The sequence below is a fragment of the Nerophis ophidion genome, linkage group LG07 (genome assembly GCF_033978795.1).
Source record: "Nerophis ophidion isolate RoL-2023_Sa linkage group LG07, RoL_Noph_v1.0, whole genome shotgun sequence".
NCBI lineage: Eukaryota > Metazoa > Chordata > Actinopteri > Syngnathiformes > Syngnathidae > Nerophis > Nerophis ophidion.
In genome coordinates, this window is record NC_084617.1 from 32579436 (window position 1) to 32600369 (window position 20934).

The following is a 20934-nucleotide window of genomic DNA, read 5'->3' on the forward strand; positions in this document are numbered from 1 at the left end:
AGAGGAGGTGAAACATCTGGTTGACTGTTGCTGAACCAACAACCTGGTCCTGAACGTCGACAAGACCAAGGAGATCATCGTTGACTTCAGGAAGCACCAGTCCAGCCACACTCCACTCTTCGTGAACGGCATAGCGGTGGAGATGGTAAGCAGCATCAAGTTCCTGGGGGTGCAGATAATTGACCATATGACCAGGTCCCTACACGCCGGAGCTCTTGTAAAAAGAGCTTAGCACTGCATGCACTTTTTGCGTCGGATGAAAAGAGCACAGCTCCCTCCCCCCATTCTCACCACATTCTACAGAGGCACTAGAGAGAGCCTACTGACCAACTGCATCTCTGTCTGGACTGGAGCTTGCACTGTATCATACTGGAAATCTCTCTAGAGAGTGGTGAGGACGGCGTAAAAGATCTTCAGCACTCTTTCTCCTATCCAAGAGATCGCAAAAAGCCGCTGCCTGACCAGGGCTCAGAAAATCTGCAGAGGCTTCTCCCGCCCCCACCAAGGACTGTTTTCACTGCTGGACTCTAGAAAGAGGTTCCGCAGCCTTCGAAGTAGAACCTCCGGGTTCTGTAACAGCTTCTTCCATCAGGCCGTAAGACTCTTGAACACATCATAATAATCCCCTCAATTCTCCCCAAAAATGGATTAACTCGCTGGAATATAAAAACAATATAACATACATCCATAAACCTGGATGCATATGGAAAAGTGCAATATATTTATCTGTACAGTAATCTATTTATTTAAATCTGCACCTACCTACCATGAGCGAATGCAACGACATTTTGTTCTTATCTGCACTGTAAAGTTCAAATTTGAATGACAATAAAAAGGAAGTATTAGTGTATATTTGAAGCAGACTTCATGTTTGTATAATAGTTTAAATGGATTAATAGTTTGGCATTGATTGTGTTGTAAATCCAGTTTGTTCCATAGTTTTACTCCGCATACAGACACACAAAAACATAGTTTTACTCCGCATACAGACGCACAAAAATGTTTACGAATCATTTGAGCTCTCGGCTATGGGAAATATCCAAAGCCTCTCAAGTTATGAGCCTGCACTCGTCTTATAAAAAAAACGTTGTAGATTAGGCGGCAATAATTTGTTAAATGCTTTATATAAGATTTTTAATGTATTATATTTAACAAGGTCATCAAATTTAAGTAACTTTGATTGCATTAACATATTGAGTATGTTCTAAAAAAACAATGTTGTGAATGATGCTGCTATTTTCTGTAATTTGATCAGAGCTTCCATTGTGTTCTGTTAAGTATTCCCCCATAATTCAACAGAGTATGTAAGGTATGGCAGTACCAAGGTGCAGTATAAAGTACAAAGAAGTATTCAACACAATATGTAAGGTACGGGAGTAACAAGTTGCAGTATAAAGTACAAATAAGTATTCAACATAATATGTAAGGTATGGCATTACCAAGGTGCAGTACAGAGTACGGAGTGTGTTTTCATTGAGGTATGGTTTTGCTTTGTTTATAATTGAGAGGCTTTTGGAGATTTTGGTTTGTGTCTGACATGAGGTTTCCATGATAGTTTACTATCAATTATTACTCCCAAAAATGTATTTTCATTTACAATTTCAATTTGGGTACTGTCAAAACTTATTTTATGTTCAGACGTTATGTTGCCATTTCCAAACATCACTATCTTAGTTTTATTAATATTCAAGGATCATCATCAATCTTAGCGGTATAGCTCGGTTGGTAGAGTGGCCGTGCCAGCAACTTGAGTTACAGGTTTTTTAGATTAATAAAGATACCAACTGCATATCTTTTATGCTCCAGTGCATTAGTAATTTCTTCAAGAGCTTCAATTATTTCCATTGAGGTTGTTTTTTTGGACCTAAAGCCATACTGACCCTCATTGATTATACCATGAATTGATTAACGTCGACCCCGACTTAAACAAGTTGAAAAACTTATTCTGGTGTTACCATTTAGTGGTCAATTGTACGGAATATGTACTGTACTGTGCAATCTAGTAATAAAAGTTTCAATCAATCAATGATTCTTTTCAAGAAACAATTCAAGTGGAGAATTAAATAGTTTCTCTAAGATTTTTGAGAACTGAGGCAAAAGATAAATTAGTGTGTAATTGGTGAACGCGTGTTTCCTGTCACTTTTGAAGATCGGAGTGACCTTAGCCATTTTTATTTTACCTGGAATGGGGCCAGTCTGGAATGATCGATTACATATATAAGTTAAGGGTTTTACAATATTCAGTATAACTTTTTGACGCAATATCATGTTGATATCATGGCAGTCAGTGGAACTCTTACTTTGACACTTCCTCACAATATTTGTCACTTCCTGCTCATTTGTAGCTGAGAGGAAGAATGACAAATCATTCTGTTCAATAGTTGATTTTGTAACTCCTTTGTCTGGGATATCAACAGCCAACTTGGGACCAACCTTTACAAAAAAACTGTTGAACTTGTTCACTACATTACTCATATTATAATCTTCACAGTTTTCCTAAATAAAGTAATCAGGATTTGTCAACTTTGAATATCCTTGTTTGATTTTTGGCTATTCAAAACATCCCAAGATCCTTTTAAATTGTTTTTGTTTTCATATACCGTAGTTCTTTTTGATAATATGACCGTTTGCTTGTTCTTATATCAGTTAATTTATTTTTGTACTTCTTGTATCTTTGTTCGACTTATTTTGTTTTTATTTTGATGAACAATTTGGAGAGATTGTTTTTCTTTTTACAGACATTATTTATCCCTTTTGTGATCCAAGGGCTATTTTTATTTTTTCCTTTTTCTAAAATTTTATTTCACGGGGCAGTGTTTATTATACAGGGAAGTGAAGATGTCTAAAAAAATGACAATAAGCACTGTCCACATTTAGTTCTCTGCAAACTGAAGTCCAATCCTGAATCCTGGTGTGGTCTGTGTTGCTGTTTTAGGATCTTCTGTAACATGTCCTTCTCAACACTTGGTGGGGTCTGTGTTGATGTTATAGGATCTTCTGTAACATGTCCATATCAACACTTGGTGTGGTCTGTGCTGATGTTGTAGGATCTTCTGTCACATGTCCATTTCAATACTTGGTGTGGACTGTTGATGCTGTAGGATCTTCTGTAACATGTCCATTTCAATACTTGGTGTGGTCTGTGTTGATGTTGTATCTTCTGTAACATGTCCATATCAACACTAGGTGTGCTCTGTGTTGATGTAGGATATTCTGTAACATGTCCATATCAACACTCGTTGTGGTCCGTGTTGATGTTGTAGTATCTTCTGTAACATCCATCAATTTCTACTGCTTATTCCCTTCGGGATTGCGGAGGGCGCTGGAGCCTATCTCAGCTACAATTGGGCGGAAGGCGGATTACACCCTGGACAAGTCGCCAACTCATTTCAGAGCCTTCTGTAACATGTCCATATCAATACTTGTTGTGGTCTGTGTTCTTGGTGTGGGTAGCATTGAGAGGATGTAAAAGTCACAAAGCTACATTGATACCAAGTACTGCATCAATGTCAATACTTATCAAGATCTTCTATTTTCTTCACCACCAAGATTTTTGCTTTTGTGTGACTATATTCCACTTGGAAAGTTTCGTATACACATTGTAAGTATAAAATTTAAAATTTATAATAACGTAATATTTATGTATGTTGCTCATTTTAAGCATACAGCAGCGTATTAATTTCACAGACGCATCACAACACTCGATTTCCCTTCAACAACACCACCACTACTAATCATGAGAGACAACAAAGACTACTTTGGGACAAATGATCCAGAAGCTTCTATATTGAGCCTGAATAATGGAGGATGATCTTCAAGATTTAGAAGCATCTGTAGTCAAACACTAAGCAACTTGTAGCAGTTTTGCTAAATGCAAATATAAAATGACTTACTGTACAATGTAATATATGTAATATATCTTCCTAATTACATTAGGAATCAATTGAAATTCTCTTGAGTTAAAAAAAAAAAATGCCACAAGCAAACAAGCGTCTTTTCGTGTCTTTCTCACCATCTCCTGGCATAAGTTGGATGTCAAAGTTGACCAACTTGAAGGTTTATGTCCACAACCTTCTATCAATATGAAACATGATATATAACTGTCACCAACTCAGAGGCCATGCAGCAGCTCAGTATGTCAATATAGTGGTATAAGCTAGTTAGCTCTCCGTGATCCGCTAAAATAGTTTTTAACAATATGGTTAATACTTGTAAATATTCGGGTGGCCACATGTAATAGTATTGTTGGCGCTCTTTGGTGTTTTTTTAGAGGAGAGCTTCATTGTTAGCTAGCGTTTGTTTACCTTTTAGAATTCTTAACAAGAGAAAAAGATGTCTTGGATAAGGTTTGTGAATGTTCCCCTTTCAGAATACTTGACAAAGGTTTACTTTTTGTTGTTGAGATTTGCCCAGAATGTTCCAGCACTGCCACCAGGCCTTGCAACTCATCACTAAATATGTTTTTGTTGTTCAGATTTGCCCAGAATGTTCCAGCACTGCCACCAGGCCTTGCAACTCATCACTAAATATGTTCCGTGGTAAGTCACTTTTTCTTTCATGACTTGCAGCTGCTTGAAAACATTTCTGTGTTCAACTTTCAGCACCAGTCAATTTCTGCTGCCCATTCTGCAAGACAACTTTCCTTTTGTGCAAAAGTCCTCCAGAACCCTGGTAAGAAATACCCCATCCCACTTCCACACCATTCAAACATCAAGTAGATTCATGTCATTGGCGTAGACAACATGGCTAATGCTAACACAAACAAGAGCAAGGGAAGTGTGGAACAAATGACTGCACGCTGCAATGTTTGTCTGATTTAATCCAGAAACAAAGATTCAGCTGAGGTGAAGAACAAAGCGCTAAAAAGCAGCTTACTGTGGTGGAATCATTCAGTGATGACATGATCACTAAAGCGCTCGCTCTGCACTTTCTTAAAGATGTGATGTCCACACAGTCCATTTACTAAAACTATTGCTTGTATTCAGTCATGTGACATCTTCCCGGAAGTGAAAAGCAGTGGTGGTCAACCCAGCCAAGATCAAGCAGCGCGCTAACTAACAGAGTACAAAAGAGGTCTAAATCTTCCTGCAAAAAGAAGATAGGAGCAAATGATGCAACTCTGCAATGGAATAGATCATACACTTGATGAAAATAAGATATCAAGAATTCTTCATGTTGAACTATCACATATCAATTTACACCACAAAACACTTGGACAAGCATTTAGGTCTACAACCTGTACTACAACACTGGATCCAGTGTCTGGGTCCAGGACATTGGTATCAATACTCTCCTGGATACATACACTATATTGCCAAAAGTATTTGTCCACCTGCCTTGACTTACATATGAACTTAAAGTGCCATCTCATTCCTAACCCATAGGGTTCAATGACCTTTTGCAGCTATTACAGATTCAACTTTTCTGGGAAGGCTGTCCACAAGGTTGTGGAGTGTGTTTATATCTTCTGGAAAGGCTGTCCCCAAGTTGTTGAGTGTGTCTATATATTATGGGAAGGCTGTCCACAAGGTTGTGGAGTGTGTTTATATCTTCAGGGAAGGCTGTCCACAAGATTGTGGAGTGTGTTTATATCTTCTGGGAAGGCTGTCCCCAAGTTGTTGAGTGTGTCTATAAATTACTGGAAGGCTGTCCACAAGGTTTTGGAGTGTGTATATATCTTCTTGAAAGGCTGTCCACAAGGTTGTGGAGTGTGTGTATATCTTCTGGGAAGGTTGTCCACAAGGTTGTGGAGTGTGTCTATATATTATGGGAAGGCTGTCCACAAGGTTGTGGAGTGTGTTTATATCTTCCGAGAAGGCTGTCCACAAGGTTGCGGAGAGTGTTTATAGCAATTGCTCACCATTCTTCGAAAAGCGCATTGGTGAGGTCACACACTGATGTTGGTGGAAAAGGCTTGGCTCTCAGTCTCATTTCTAATTCATCCCAAAGGTGTTCTGTGGGGTTCAGGTCAGGACTCTGTGCAGGCCAGTCAAGTTCACCCACACCAGACTCTACATACCAAGCATTCGAGCAGACTATTGATAGTATATTTGATGTGTTTTGCAGGAGTGTTATGTTCATAACCTACTAAGAATGAGCCTCTACATACCAAGCATTCGAGCAGACGTGCTGGAGATCATCGTTGGACAAATGCTCAAACTGGATGTAAGATGTCAACATTTTCATGCTCTAATATGGAAAAAGGGGACTAGCCTCCATGTTCAATGTGCACATTTTAGTGCAGGGCTCGTAAACCTTCCAAAAAAAGGAAGTCATTTTGCGTCTGGAAAAATATTCTGGAGCTGTGAAGTGAGACGCAGCTTGTAAATGTTTAAAAGTTTACAGTTTTGAGATTTGAATCCCTTCCAAAGGCTTTGTTGAGAACGTCATCCATCCTTTTCTACCACTTGTCCCTGAATTGGGCTTAAACAGAAGTAATTTTCCCGATAGGAACAATGTAAATCTAATGTATATGTACAGAAATATGTAGTAGTTTGACATTAACTTTTAAAGAGTTCATATTCTGATTATATTTGTGCGTGTAAACTTCCTTGTTGTCTACATAATATGTCATACACCATCTTCAAGACACCTTCTGACCTTCTCTCCAGGATTTTATGAGCGGATCTTACTTACGTGCCTCCACTTTGACTGCATCATCTCCCTGTCGGCCATGTTGTAGTTTTTATCTTCCATAACGTGTCTACTGACAGACAAAAGTTAGAACTATACACTACTTTGAATTATAAATATTGTAGTTTTATATCTTCAATAACGTGTCTACTCACAGATACTGTATAAGTTAGAACTATACACTACTTTGTATAATAAATGTTGTAGTTTTTTATCTTCCATAACGTGTCTACTGACAGATATAAGTTACTATAAGTATACACTACTTTGTATTAGAAATTTTGTAATTTTTATCGTCCAAAACGTGTCCAAAACGTGTTAGAACCATACACTACTTTGAATTAGAAATGTTGTAGTTTTTATCTTACATAATGTGCCTACTGACAGATATAAGTTAGAACTATATGCTACCTTGTATTAGAAATGGATGCATGTGCATATACAAGCCAGTCTGCCCCACAAAAAGAGGACAGAACAGTTTTGAACTACAATGGTGGACTCGTGCAAAGGCCTTGAGGTCCTTCTCTACAATATATGGATCATCCGCTGGTGTCAACAGTTGTCAAAAGGTCAAATGAAACAAATTCCCATAGGTTGGTTTGGAGGAAGTAGGAAGGAAGGCAAGATTCTTTCATTAAGATCTCCACCATAACTCCATGCTTTCATTTCACATGTTGGCCACTTATGCAGATCCTAAATACCCAAAAACAGCAGGTACCAATAGGTGCTTTTGCATGAAGGCCTTTGGATAAAAGGATATCAGCATACATCGTGATACACACCTAATCAATGATATATACATCTTTTGTGGGAAGAAAGCGGAAGTATGGAAGCAAGGTTGGTTGCATGAACAAAGACACTAGCTCTCTGGTAACCTAGCAAGGCAGGAAGTGATCACCTGACAGCCAATCAGGTGACAGTACCAACCATCAACGTTGCTTGATTATCTGCATGGTGTGAGAAGAGAAAGTCCAAATGAAGAAATTGTGGATAAAAGAGGAAAAGTCACCTGGACAGTTTTTGGATTAAAAAAAAAAATAAATAAAAAACACCGTAGTCAGACCAATGTCGTCTGCACATTATGCAAAACAAGACCACACCACCTCAACTCACCCTTTATAGCACAGTTGTAACTTCCTGTCACTAAACCTGCAGGAAGTAGTTCTTCTCAGGTTTCTCTGTTTTTACATTTTCACACTATGTTCTTACACTTTATGAAGCATTTCTTACATATTCCTTTTTTTTGATATATTATTCAGTGTTCAATGTGATTTTACTATTTTGTTGATATAGTTTTCCATGCTTGTGTTGACTTTTCCTTTCTGCCTTGATAGCTGAGGGATTATAATCACAGGAAGTTACACTTCCAATAAATTGTTTCTTCCTGCTCCTTATTTTCCTTAGGATGTCTATCGATATCGACTGATATAATCATATTCAAATAATTACTACATAACAAAAAATAATTTTCATAGTTGATTAAGAGTAACAGGGCAAATTAATGTTACACAGACATAACTTCCTGTCACCAAACCTGCAGAAAACAGCTAAATTTCTCTGTTTAAATTTTCACTCTATTTTCGTACACTTTATGAAGCATTTCTTACAGATTCCTTGTTTTTAAGATCTTATAAAGTGTTCAATGTGATTTTTCTATTTTGTTGACACTGTTTTCCATGCTTGTGTTGACATTTCCTTTCTAACTTGATAGCTGAGGGATTATAATCACAGGAAGTTACATTTCACAATAAAATATATTATTCTCCTGCTCTTTGTTTTCCATAGGTCATAAAAATGTCAATATTTATTGATATAATCATATTAAAATGATTACTGCATAACAAAAATTCCTTTTCATAGTTGAATTAGAGTAACAGGGCAAATTTATCTTACACATATGTAACTTCCTGTCACTAAACCTGCAGAGAATAGCTAAGTTTCTCTGTTTACATTTTCACTCTATTTTCGTACACTTTATGAAGCATTTCTTACATATTCCTTATTTGTAAGATCTTATAAAGTGTTCAATGTGACTTTTCTGTTTTGTTGACACTGTTTTCCATGCCTGTATTTACATTTCTTTTCTAACTTGATATCTGAGGGATTATAATCACAGGAAGTTACATTTCACAATAAAATATATTACTCTCCTGTTCTTTGTTTTCCATAGGTCATAAAAATGTCAACAATTATTGATATAATAATATTGAAAAAATTCCTGCATAACAAAAATTCCTTTCCATAGTTGAATAAGAGTAACTGTGCAAATTATTGTTACACAGATGTAATTTCCTGCCACTAAACCTGCAGGAAATATTCTCAAGTTTCTATGTTTACATTTTCACACTATTTTATTACACTTTATAAAGCATTTCTTACACATTCCTAATTTTTAAGATCTTGTTAAGTGTGATTTTATTATTTTGTTGACATGCTTGTGTTGACATTTCCTTTCTGCCTTGATAGCTGAGGATTTATAATTACAGGATATTTCAACATTTCAAATACAAATGTTTACATTTATATTGCGCCTGATTCTCCATAGGTCATAAAAATATCAATGATTATCGATAAGAAGCGATATAAAACCCTTCTATGGTGATCGGGGTCTCAGCCTTTCCATGCTAAGTAGGTCCCTTTTAACAGCTTATTTGTCCAAGTGAACCACCACAGCTTTTTTTACATGAACTTCAAGTGTTTCCCACAGACCAGCAATCAATTTGTGGTGAGGGGTAGAATTGACATCATTGGCATGTAGTCTTACATAGATTTCAATGCAAATCTATTTGCTAGTGTTGTATATTTGATGGTGGTGTGATGAGCCAAGGAGACAAACAAAAAGCTTTATTTGGTTTCAGCGAGTCTAGTACTAGAGCTGCAGCTCTAGGAGAAGAAGTGCCAAATCTCTTCATTCTGCTGTCTTTTCGGAACATAGTGTTTAAATACCATTTCTTATACACCCCCTCTCCTGATGGGTCAAACCGTGATGGCCAACACCCAGTTTAATTAATTGAGTCAACCTGGGATGATTTGGGTCCGGTGACCTCCGACCCCTATCCTCTGTCCCTTTGTGTGGAACTTAAACCAGATGTAGCTAAGGTCTTTAATCTTCTTTCTAAACCCGACACCGACATTCTTGTGATTCCCACTTCCTTGGGAAGGACAGTTGCACTTTGATCTTAGTAGAAAACGGCTTTTAAAGGATTATGTGACCAAATGCACACACATGCTACTTCAATCCTATAAGATAATTATATCTGATAAAAATTGACCACATTATCTGTGTATTACTCAATTGTATATTGCTATTGTCTCCCATGTATCAATTGTATATTACTATTGTCTCCCCTCTAACAATTATATATAACTTTTTTCGCCCAAGTAACAATTGTATATTGCTATTGTCTCCATGTAACAATAGTATTTTACTACTGTCTCCCATGTAACAATTGTATATTGCCATTGTCTCCATGTAACAATTGTGTATTACTATTGTCTCCCATGAAGCAATTGTATATTGCTACTATCTCCCATGTAGCAATTGTGTATTGCTACTATCTCCCATGTAACAATTGTATATTGCTATTATCTCCAATGTAACAATTGTATTTTGCTATTGTCTCCCAGGTTGGTGCGTCCCGCTCTGACATGGAAGAGGCTGAAGGCAACGCAGCCTCTTCAAGGGACAGCTCTGCTGAGGAGGCCGTCTTTGAAATGGTAAACAACCTGGATTATGGACGTATCAATGTTTTTCAAAAAGTACTTATACTGAAATCTTTGAAACATGTTTTATTCAACACATTCAAAATTGTTTTCTTTTGTGGAAGAAACATTACTGTGGAGAAGGAAACTTTCATGGACCTCAAGTACAAGTTGAATGTGCACATTATAAACAAAGTAGTATGGTAGAATAAAAACAGAAATAAATCAAATAAATGTGAAAATTTTAAGGATTTTGCTAGAGGGCACCTGATGGCCATAAGACGTAACCACTTTTTGTCCATATAGAAAAAACTAGTGTTCATAGTTTTGTTGGCCAACAAAAATAAACAGGACTGATACCTCTCACATGCAATCTTCATAGCCTGTGTTCAATTGGATGAGATAGTTGAACTAGTACTGATATTATTATGTACAAAAAACTGACTTCAAAATAAAACACAAAGCAGTTTGGCTAATGAAGATCAATTCCAGTAAACAAGCTTGTTTATCAGACTTGTTTGGCCAACAACAAAAATAAAGAGTAGTAAAATAAACAATCTTCACAGCCTGCGTGCAATTGGATGAGATGAAAAAACATTTTAGTGAGTGTTAATGATATTTGAACACTGATATAGTTAGCAGTTAAAACATCCCAGTCAACAACTTTATAAAGAAGTTGTAACGACACATCACCTGCTGCATGTTTCCTCACATCATTAACTCTCAGTCACAGCAGGGACATTATGTTAAGAAAATGAAAGCACGGTGTACTTGAAATGTGTCTCCAATATTGTGGCTATGTAAACACAGCATTGTGCACGCCCAGACTCCAAGGAAATGAAGCGTTTACTCCGGTAAAGGTATAGCTCGGTTGGTAGAGCGGCCGTGCCAGCAACTTAAGGGTTGCAGGTTCGATCCCCGCTTGCACCAACTTAGTCACTGCCGTTGTGTCCTTGGGAAAGACAATTTGCCCACCTGCTCCCAGTGCCACCCACACACTGGTTTTAAATGTAACTTTGATATTGGTTTCCACAATGTAAAAGCGCTTTGAGTCACTTGAGGAAAGCGCTATATAAATATAATTCACTTCACTCCGAGAGGAACTTTAACGGAGTAAAGTCTTTCTGCCATGTTTCAAGCCAAATGACGTTATTGCGCTGCTGTCTTTGTTTCCAGGAAATAATTAGTGTTGCCTACAATGCATTCAGAAATGAGTTTTTTTTGCTCATTACAAATGTTAAGTTTATCATTATGCCGTTACATCCTGTAGCAGATATTTTACTGTACAATAACTCTGAAACGTGTCCGACTTACTGCCAGCGATGTGAACCAAGCTCTGACACTGATCGTACAGGGAGCGAACCGCCACAATCAGACAGTCCGACACCCCATACCTTACCGGGAAGGCTTAGGAGTGTGATCCACGATAGTTGGAACACACCCTCCGGTTCCCCTTCTTAAAGAGAGGGGCCACACCCCCCCCAGTCTGCCAATCCAGAGGTACCGCCCCCGATGTCCACACGATGCTGCAGAGTCTTGTCAACCAAGCGGATCTCATCCAGCCCCGGGGCCTTGCCCCCGAGGAGCTTTTTAACTACCTTGGCAACCTCAGCCCCAGAAGTAGGAGATCCCACCACAGATTCCCCAGGCACTGCTTCCTCATAGGAAGACGTGTTGGTGGGATTGAGGAGGTCTTCGAAGTATTCCTTCCACCGATCCACAACATCTGCAATCGAGGTCAGCAGAACACCATCCTAACCATACACGGTGTTGACAGTGCACTGCTTCCCCTTCCTGAGTATGTACTATATATATTACATAAATAATATATACTGTAAATATTGTTCTTTTTTTCTGTTTATATATTTTATAAATTATGTATTTTATATTATTGTGACTTCAAATGTAAAACATACTTGGAGAATTTTCTGCAACTTGTGTTCTTTCTGTAATTGTAATTCATCATGACTATTACTAGTTACGTATAATCAACATTTGATAATGTAAGTGTGCTTTTACTGCCATCTAGTGTCTGCCTGCTATAATACAATCAACATTTCAACAATCACCACACTTTTAAGTCTGATATTTGACCACACTTCAAATCTGATATTTGACCACACTTCAAGTCTGATAATTGACCACACTTTGAGTCTATTTGACCACACTTCAAGTCCAAATGAGTGCTGGCAAGCAATGATTGCAAAAAATGGGATTAATGACAGTTTTTGTGAAAGTTGCTTTTGTTGAAGACATTGAAGAGGAGTATGTTTGTCCATGTTGCATTCTTGCTAGCAGCTGCCTCAAAAAGGTGTTCAGCTTTAAGATCAAGGGTGTTTTCATTGAGGGCCACGTGGCACCTATGGCTGCCCTCAAGGGCTGCTTGTAGTATACAATATATATCATCTGTAGATTGTAAACTACAGTATATATCATATGCAGCTTGTGATATACAATATATATCATCTGTAGCTTGCAATATACAACATGTATCATCTGTAGCTTGTAATATACAATATATATCATGTGTAGATTGTAATATACAATATATATCATCTGGAGATTGTAATATACACTATATATCTGTAGATTGTAACATACAATATATATTATCTGTAGATTGTAATATACAATATATATCATCTGTAGATTGTAATATACACTATATATGTAATATACTATATCATCTGTAGATTGTAATATACACTATATATATAATGTGTAGCTTGGAATACACAATATATATCATGTGTAGATTGACAACTCAGTCAACAGATTGTCACTGTAAAATGTACAACATATTACTGGAAATGGAAGAACAGTGTGAGCTGCCATGTTTTACCATGTGGTAACATATTTCCATTTACAGTAATACAGCATAAAAGGAGCAACCGTAGATTTTACAGTAAGAAACTGGCTGCTGAGTACACATTTACCAAATTGTGATTATGTGTGCCAGGGTGAGACCCCTCCCCTCAGACCAGCTTTGCAGTCTGGGGACCATGCCTTACTTAACACATTTACCAAGTTGTTATGTGTGCAAGGATGAGGACCTCTCCTCAGACCAGCTTTGCAGTTTGGGGACCATGCCTTAACACAACAACATTTACCAAGTTGTGATTATGTGTGTTAGGATGAAGACCTCCCCTCAGACCAGCCTTGCAGTTTGGGGACCATGCCTTAACACAACAACATTTACCGAGTTGTGATTATGTGTGTTAGGATGAGGACCTCCCCTCAGACCAGCCTTGCAGTCTGGGGACCATGGCTCACCCGGTGGCTGAGAGACTGGATGCACTGATGAGCGTGATGTTGGCCTACATCAAAGATGTCTGCCATGTTGACGGTAGTCCAACATGCCGGCCAAAGAGAGACACTTCTTGTCCAACATCTTGTCTTCTGCTCCAGGTACTCTTCACATGGACAGGACCAAAGAACTCTATAGAGACTTCCTCAAGGTGTTTGACAAGCTGATTCTGCCCACACATGCATGCAGTCACACCCAGTACCTGCTCTTCTATCTGTGCAGCTTCAAACTGGTAAGTTTGGGCAAGCAAATAAAGCGCTCCTTGTCGTAAACCACTTCATTGTAAACAAACATGGTGTTGGCCGGGTGCTTCTTGCACCAAATGTTCTGTGAGGAATCATTTGTCCACAATAACTTTATATTTCTGGATGTCATCACTCGGAAGTGGGGCACTCACAAAAACATGGCAAGTATCTTATTGTTGTTGAAAACATTTAGCAAAGTACATCTGTAATACGCCAGCATGGAAAGACATCTGCAGCTTCTACCTTGCCAACCAGCTAACAAGTGTGATTATTATTTCAGTCAAAGTCAGCCAGTTAGACATCAATTCAAGTATTCTGTATATTTGAGTCAGTCAGCCAGTCAGACATCAATTCAAGTACTTTTTATATTTGAGTCAAAGTCTGCCAATCAGCCAGTCAGTCAATTTGCAATGTAGTCAAAAAGACACTTTAATAAACACAGAGGTATCATAAGATGAATCTATTAAATAGCCAACATTTGAAGAAATGATAATTATACACATTGAGTCTATGGAGGTTAATCAATACATCAGTGTGCATATTTTTAAACATCTCAACATGATTTTTTTTATTGAGGAATTTAGATTTTGTGTGTTGTTGTTTTCATTGCTACTATTTTTATGTACTACATAAACAAGGTTAATTGTTTTGTTATCACTTTGCCTTTCTTTTTTTTGAAATGGACAACATTGTATTAGTCATTGGAATGTTTGTAACATCTGAATGAGCAGCACAGTTAATTATAATTAATTAATTAGTAATCATGTCTAAAATAACTTACTATGCATGACAAAATAAAAGCTTTATTAGTCGACTAATGGTGAAGATAATGATCAACTAAGGGACTATGAAAATAATGGTTAGTTGAAGCCCTAAATATGAATGGCAGTACAACAATGGGTGTCAAAGACGACATGTTAGGTCTGGTCTGTGCCAGCACCTCCTCAGTCATGACTCTTTTTTAGGAACTTGAATTTGAAATATCCTTCCTTACTCATGGCGCAAAAACCCTAAATTACAATCAGCATAAAATGTTAACAGATATGGTCATGCATAACGCTGAATTATGTCCATGCACCGTAAAACTTCAAAATGATCCACTACATTGCATGATGGGAAATATGCAAAACTCTCTCTAAACTCTCATCCATGTTTAGCTGCTTGACATTTTTTGATCACAAAACTTTGAGGATGTCAGGTGTCCAACTTTCACATACTCTAAATATCCAATATGTATACATATATGTATAGTAAATGAGATAGGCTCCAGCGCCCCCCGCAACCCCAAAGAGAATAAGCGGTAGAAAATGGATGGATATATATATATGTATTTATACAGTGGGGGGAAAAAAAAGTATTTAGTCAGCCACCGATTGTGCAAGTTCTCCCACTTAAAATGATGACAGAGGTCTGTAATTTTCATCATAGGTACACTTCATCTGTGAGACAGAATGTGAAAAAAATCCAGGAATTCACAGTGTAGGAATATGGGGTTGAGATCTGGAGACTGGCTAGGCCACTCCAGGACTTTCAAATGCTTCTTACGGAGCCACTCCTTCGTTGCCCGGGCTGTGTGTTTGAGATCATTGTCAATGCTGGAAGACCCAGCCACGTTTCATCTTCAAAGCTCTATCTGATGGAAGGAGGTTTTGGCTCAAAATCTCACAATACATGGCCCCATTCATTCTTTCATTAACACGGATCAATTGTCTTGTCCCCTTAGCAGAAAAACAGCCCCAAAGTTGATGTTTCCACCACCATGCTTCACAGGAGGAGTGGTGTTCTTGGGATGCAACTCGGCATTCTTCTTCCTCCAAACATGACGAGTTGAGTTTATACCAAAAAGTTCTATTTTGGTTCCATCTGACCACATGACATTCTCCCAATCCTCTGCCGTATAATCCATGTATCCATTTTGGTATAAACTCAACTCGTCGTGTTTGGAGGAAGAAGAATTCTGAGTTGCATCCCATTAACACCATACCTACTGTGAAGCATCGGGGTGGAAACATCATGCTTTGGGGCTGTTTTTCTGCTAAGGGGACAGGACGATTGATCCGTGTTAAGGAAAGAATGAATGGGGCCGTGTATCGTGAGATTTTGAGCCAAAACCTACTTCAATCAGTGAAAGCTTTGAATGGTTGACCAAATACTTATTTTCCACCATAATTTACAAATAAATTATTTAAAATTCCCACAATGTGAATTCCTGGATTTTTTTTTCACATTCTCTCTCACAGTTGAAGTGTACCTATGATGAAACTTACAGACCTCTGTCATCATTTTAAGTGGGAGAACTTGGACAATCGGTGGCTGACTAAATACTTTTTTGCCCCACTGTATGTATGTATGTATGTATATATATATATATATATATATATATATATATATATATATATATATATATATATACATATATATATATATATATATATATATATATATATATATATATATATGGGGAAGCACGGTGGAAGAGGGGTTAGTGCGTCTGCCTCACAATACGAAGGTTTTGAGTAGTCCTGGGTTCAATCCCGGGCTCTGGATTTTTCTGTGTGGAGTTTACATGTCCTCCCTGTGACTGTGTGGGTTTCCTCCGGGTACTCTGGCTTCCTCCCACTTCCAAAGACATGCACCTGGGGATAGGTTGATTGGCAAGACTAAATTGGCCCTAGTGTGTGAATGTGAGTGGGAATGTTGTCTGTCTATCTGTGTTGACCCTGCGATGAGGTGGCGACTTATCCAGGGTGCACCCCGCCTTCCACCCGATTGTAGCTGAAATAGGCTCCAGCGACCCCGAAGGGAATAAGCGGTAGGAAATGGATGGATGGAAAACCTCAAAACGTGTAGTTTTCTCTGCCTTCTGTTCTGCTAGCCATTCTGTTGTCATACAAGAATGTTGGTTATAGTTTGATTTAGCATGCTGATTGAGTGTTCATTTATTCACCTAGACTATTTCTATTCATTTGTCCATCAGTAAAATATTTATATATGCATATTATATATGTGTGTAAATGTGTACATATATGTATATGTGTACATATGCATATATACATGTGTATATTTAAATATTAATGTGTGTGTGTATATATATACTTTTATATATATGTGTATATACACACAATAATATTTATATTTATATGTATATGTATATATGTATGTATTTGTATATATAGTTACTTTACTAGTATATAGTTACTTTACATGCAGTTGGCTTTCGGCCAATGCGGCCCCTAAGTCCTAAAGTTTGGACAACCCTGTCCTGGACCTACAGGCACCATATTGAATAGAGATGGACTGATTATTGGCACAATATTTGGCATTTTGACGGTATATTGTACAAGCCTTCTTCAGCACACATACATTCCACGCTCAATTTGAGAATAGCTGCTGTGTCGTCCTTGTTCAGACCCTGGCTGAGGCCTTTTTGGACCACCTGTGGAGAATCCTGCAGAACCCCACTCAGCCCGCCGTTTTGCGCCAGGCAGCCGCGGGCTACATGGGAAGCTTGCTAGCTCGAGCCAAGTTCATCCCCGTGCTGTGAGCCTATTTCACTCATCTTCCCCAGGGAGTCTTGTGGCCCTAACTTAAACGTCTCCCTGCAGCACTGTGCGAGCCTGCCTGGACCTGCTCATCTCCTGGATCCATGGCTACATGGACAGGGGGGCTGGACAGGACTGCTGTGACCTCAACATCCATGGAGCCTTTTATGCAGCCTGTCAGGCTGTCTTCTACACACTCATCTTCAGACACACAGCCATCCTGGCAGGGAACATGAAGAAAGGTACTCTCCTATGTAATTGCAGTTATGTCTGTGTTAGAACAATGTCATTGTTTTCACACCCACTAAATGTATTACCATATATCAGTGGTTCTCAACCTTTTTTCAGTGATGTACCCCCCTGTGCACATTTTTTTAATTCAAGTACCCCCTAATCAGAGCAAAGCATTTTTGGTTGAAAAAAGAGATAAAGACGTAAAATACAGCACTATGTCATCAGTTTCTGATTTATTAAATTCTATAACAGTGCAAAATATTGCTCATTTGTAGTGGTCTTTCTTGAACTATTTGGAAAAAAAGATATAAAAACTAAAAACTTGTTGAAAATAAATAAGTGATTCAATTATAAATAAAAATTTCTACACATAGAAGTAATCATCAACTTAAAGTGCCTTTTTTGGGGATATTAATAGAGATCCATCTGGATTCATGAACATAATTCTAAACATTTCTTCACAAAAAAAGAAATCTTTAACATCAATATTTATGGAACATGTCCACAAAAAATCTTGCTGTCAACACTGAATATTGCATTGTTGTATTTTTTTTTTCCACAGTTTATGAACTTACATTCCTATTTTGTTGAAGTATTATTCAATAAATATATTTATAAAGGATTTTTGAATTGTTGCTATTTTAAGAATATTTTAAAAAAATCTCACGTACCCCTTGGCATACTTTCAAGTACCCCCAGGTGTACGTGTACCCTAATTTTAGAACCACTGCCATATTTTGTCCACACTAGACTGTGCTATACAAATAACTTTTCTCCAGAAGGTCTTATATTTGGCCATGTGATGGCAGAGGAAACAAAAATGGAGCTGTTTGGCCACAATACCCAGCAATATGTTTGGAGGAGAAAAGGTGAGGCCTTTAATCCCAGGAACACCATGGCTACCGTCAAGGATTGTGCTGGTAGTAATATGTTCTGGGCCTGTTTTGCTGCCAATGGAACTGGCGCTTTAAATGGGACAATGTAAAAAGAGGATTACCTCCAAATTCTTCAGGACAACCTGAAATCATCAGCCCGGAGGTTGGGCCTTGTGCGCGGTTGGGGGTTCCAACAGGACAATGACCCCAAACACATGTCAAAAGTGGTAAAGGAATGGCTAAATCAGGCTAAAATGAAGGTTTTAGAATGGCCTTCCCAAAGTCCTGACTTAAACGTGTGGACAATGCTGAAGAAACAAGTCCATCCATCCATCCATCCATTTTCTACCGCTTATTCCCTTTTGGGGTCGCGGGGAAGTCCATGTCAGAAAACCAACACAATTAGCTGAACTGCACCAATTTTGTGGTCAAAATTCAAGCAGAAGCCTGTAGATGGCTACCAAAAGCACCTTATTGCAGTGAAACTTTCCAAGAGACATGTAAGCAAATATTAACATTGCTGTATGTATACTTTTGACCCAGCAGATTTGCTCACATTTTCAGTAGACCCATAATAAAAAAATAAAAAAAATAGCTACCTTCATGAATTCTTTTTGTTACCAACAAATATGTGCTCCAATCACTCGATTACAAAAAAATAAGAGTTCTAGAAATGATTGAAAACTCAAGACAGCCATGACATTATGTTCTTTACAAGTGTATGTACACTTTTGACCACCACTATATGTATATGTGTGTGTGTGTTAGGTGTGGAGTACCTTGAGAGTCTAAACCTGGAGAAGATAGTGATGTGTCAACTCAACCCTCTGAAAGTGTGTCTTCCAGTTGTCACCAGCATGTTTGCAGCCATCACCAGGTAAACAAACCATGTTTGCAGCCATCACCAGGTAAACAAAGCATGTTTGCAGCAATCACCAAGTAAACAAAGCATGTTTGCAGCCATCACCAAATAAACAACTCATATTTGCAGTCATCACCAAATAAACAACTCATGTTTGCGGCCATCACCAAATAAACAAATCATGTTTGCAGCCATCACCAAATAAACAAAGCATGTTTGCAGCCATCACCAAATAAACAACTCATGTTTGCAACCATCACCAAATAAACAACTCATGTTTGCAACCATCACCAAATAAACAACTCATGTTTGCAGCCATCACCAAATAAATAACTCATGTTTGCAGCCATCACCAAATAAACAACTCATGTTTGCAGCCATCACCAAATAAACAACTCATGTTTGCAGCCATCACCAAATAAACAAATCATGTTTGCAGCCATCACCAAATAAACAAAGCATGTTTGCAGCCATCACCAAATAAACAACTCATGTTTGCAGCCATCACCAAATAAACAACTCCTGTTTGCAGCCATCACCAAATAAACAACTCATGTTTGCAGCCATCACCAAATAAATAACTAATGTTTGCAGCCATCACCAAATAAACAACCCATGTTTGCAGCCATCACCAAATAAACAACTCATGTTTGCAGCCATCACCAAATAAACAACTCATGTTTGCAGCCATCACCAAATAAATAAATAATGTTTGCAGCCATCACCAAATAAACAACCCATGTTTGCAGCCATCACCAAATAAACAACTCATGTTTGCAGCCATCACCAAATAAACAACTCATGTTTGCAGCCATCACCAAATAAACAACTCATGTTTGCAGCCATCACCAAATAAACAACTCATGTTTGCAGCAATCACAAAATAAACAAATCATGTTTGCAGCCATCACCAAATAAACAACTCATGTTTGCAGCCATCACCAAATAAACAACTCATGTTTGCAGCCATCACCAAATAAACAAATCATGTTTGCAGCCATCACCAAATAAACAACTCATGTTTGCAGCCATCACCAAATAAACAACTCATGTTTGCAGCAATCACCAAATAAACAAATCATGTTTGCAGCCATCACCAAATAAACAACTCATGTTTGCAGCCATCACCAAATAAACAACTCATGTTTGCAGCCATCACCAAATAAACAACTCATGTTTGCAGCCATCACCAAATAAACAAATCATGTTTGCAGCCATCACCAAATAAACAAAGCATGTTTGCAGCCATCACCAAATAAACAACTCATGTTTGCAGCCATCACCAAATAAACAAAGCATGTTTGTAGCCATCACCAAATAAACAACTCATGTTTGCAGCCATCACCAAATAAACAACTCATGTATGCAGCCATCACCAAATAAACAACTCATGTTTGCAGCCATCACCAAATAAACAACTCATGTTTGCAGCCATCACCAAATAAACAACTCATGTTTCCAGCCATCACCAAATAAACAAATCATGTTTGCAGCCATCACCAAATAAACAACTCATGTTTGCAGCCATCACCAA

The 20934-nt window shown here is 38.0% G+C and overlaps 1 protein-coding gene across 1 annotated transcript in view; it reads left to right on the forward strand.

The window, feature by feature from the left end:
• rrn3 (RRN3 homolog, RNA polymerase I transcription factor) overlaps positions 1-20934 on the forward strand; it is a 41035-nt gene that overhangs the window by 10397 nt on the left and 9704 nt on the right. The window contains exons 6-14 of the mRNA XM_061905999.1: positions 4475-4538; positions 4602-4671; positions 6067-6165; positions 10261-10350; positions 13558-13681; positions 13744-13874; positions 17297-17427; positions 17493-17671; positions 19307-19415. Coding sequence (XP_061761983.1) covers positions 4475-4538; positions 4602-4671; positions 6067-6165; positions 10261-10350; positions 13558-13681; positions 13744-13874; positions 17297-17427; positions 17493-17671; positions 19307-19415 — 997 coding nt within the window. The remainder of the gene's footprint in view (positions 1-4474; positions 4539-4601; positions 4672-6066; positions 6166-10260; positions 10351-13557; positions 13682-13743; positions 13875-17296; positions 17428-17492; positions 17672-19306; positions 19416-20934) is intronic.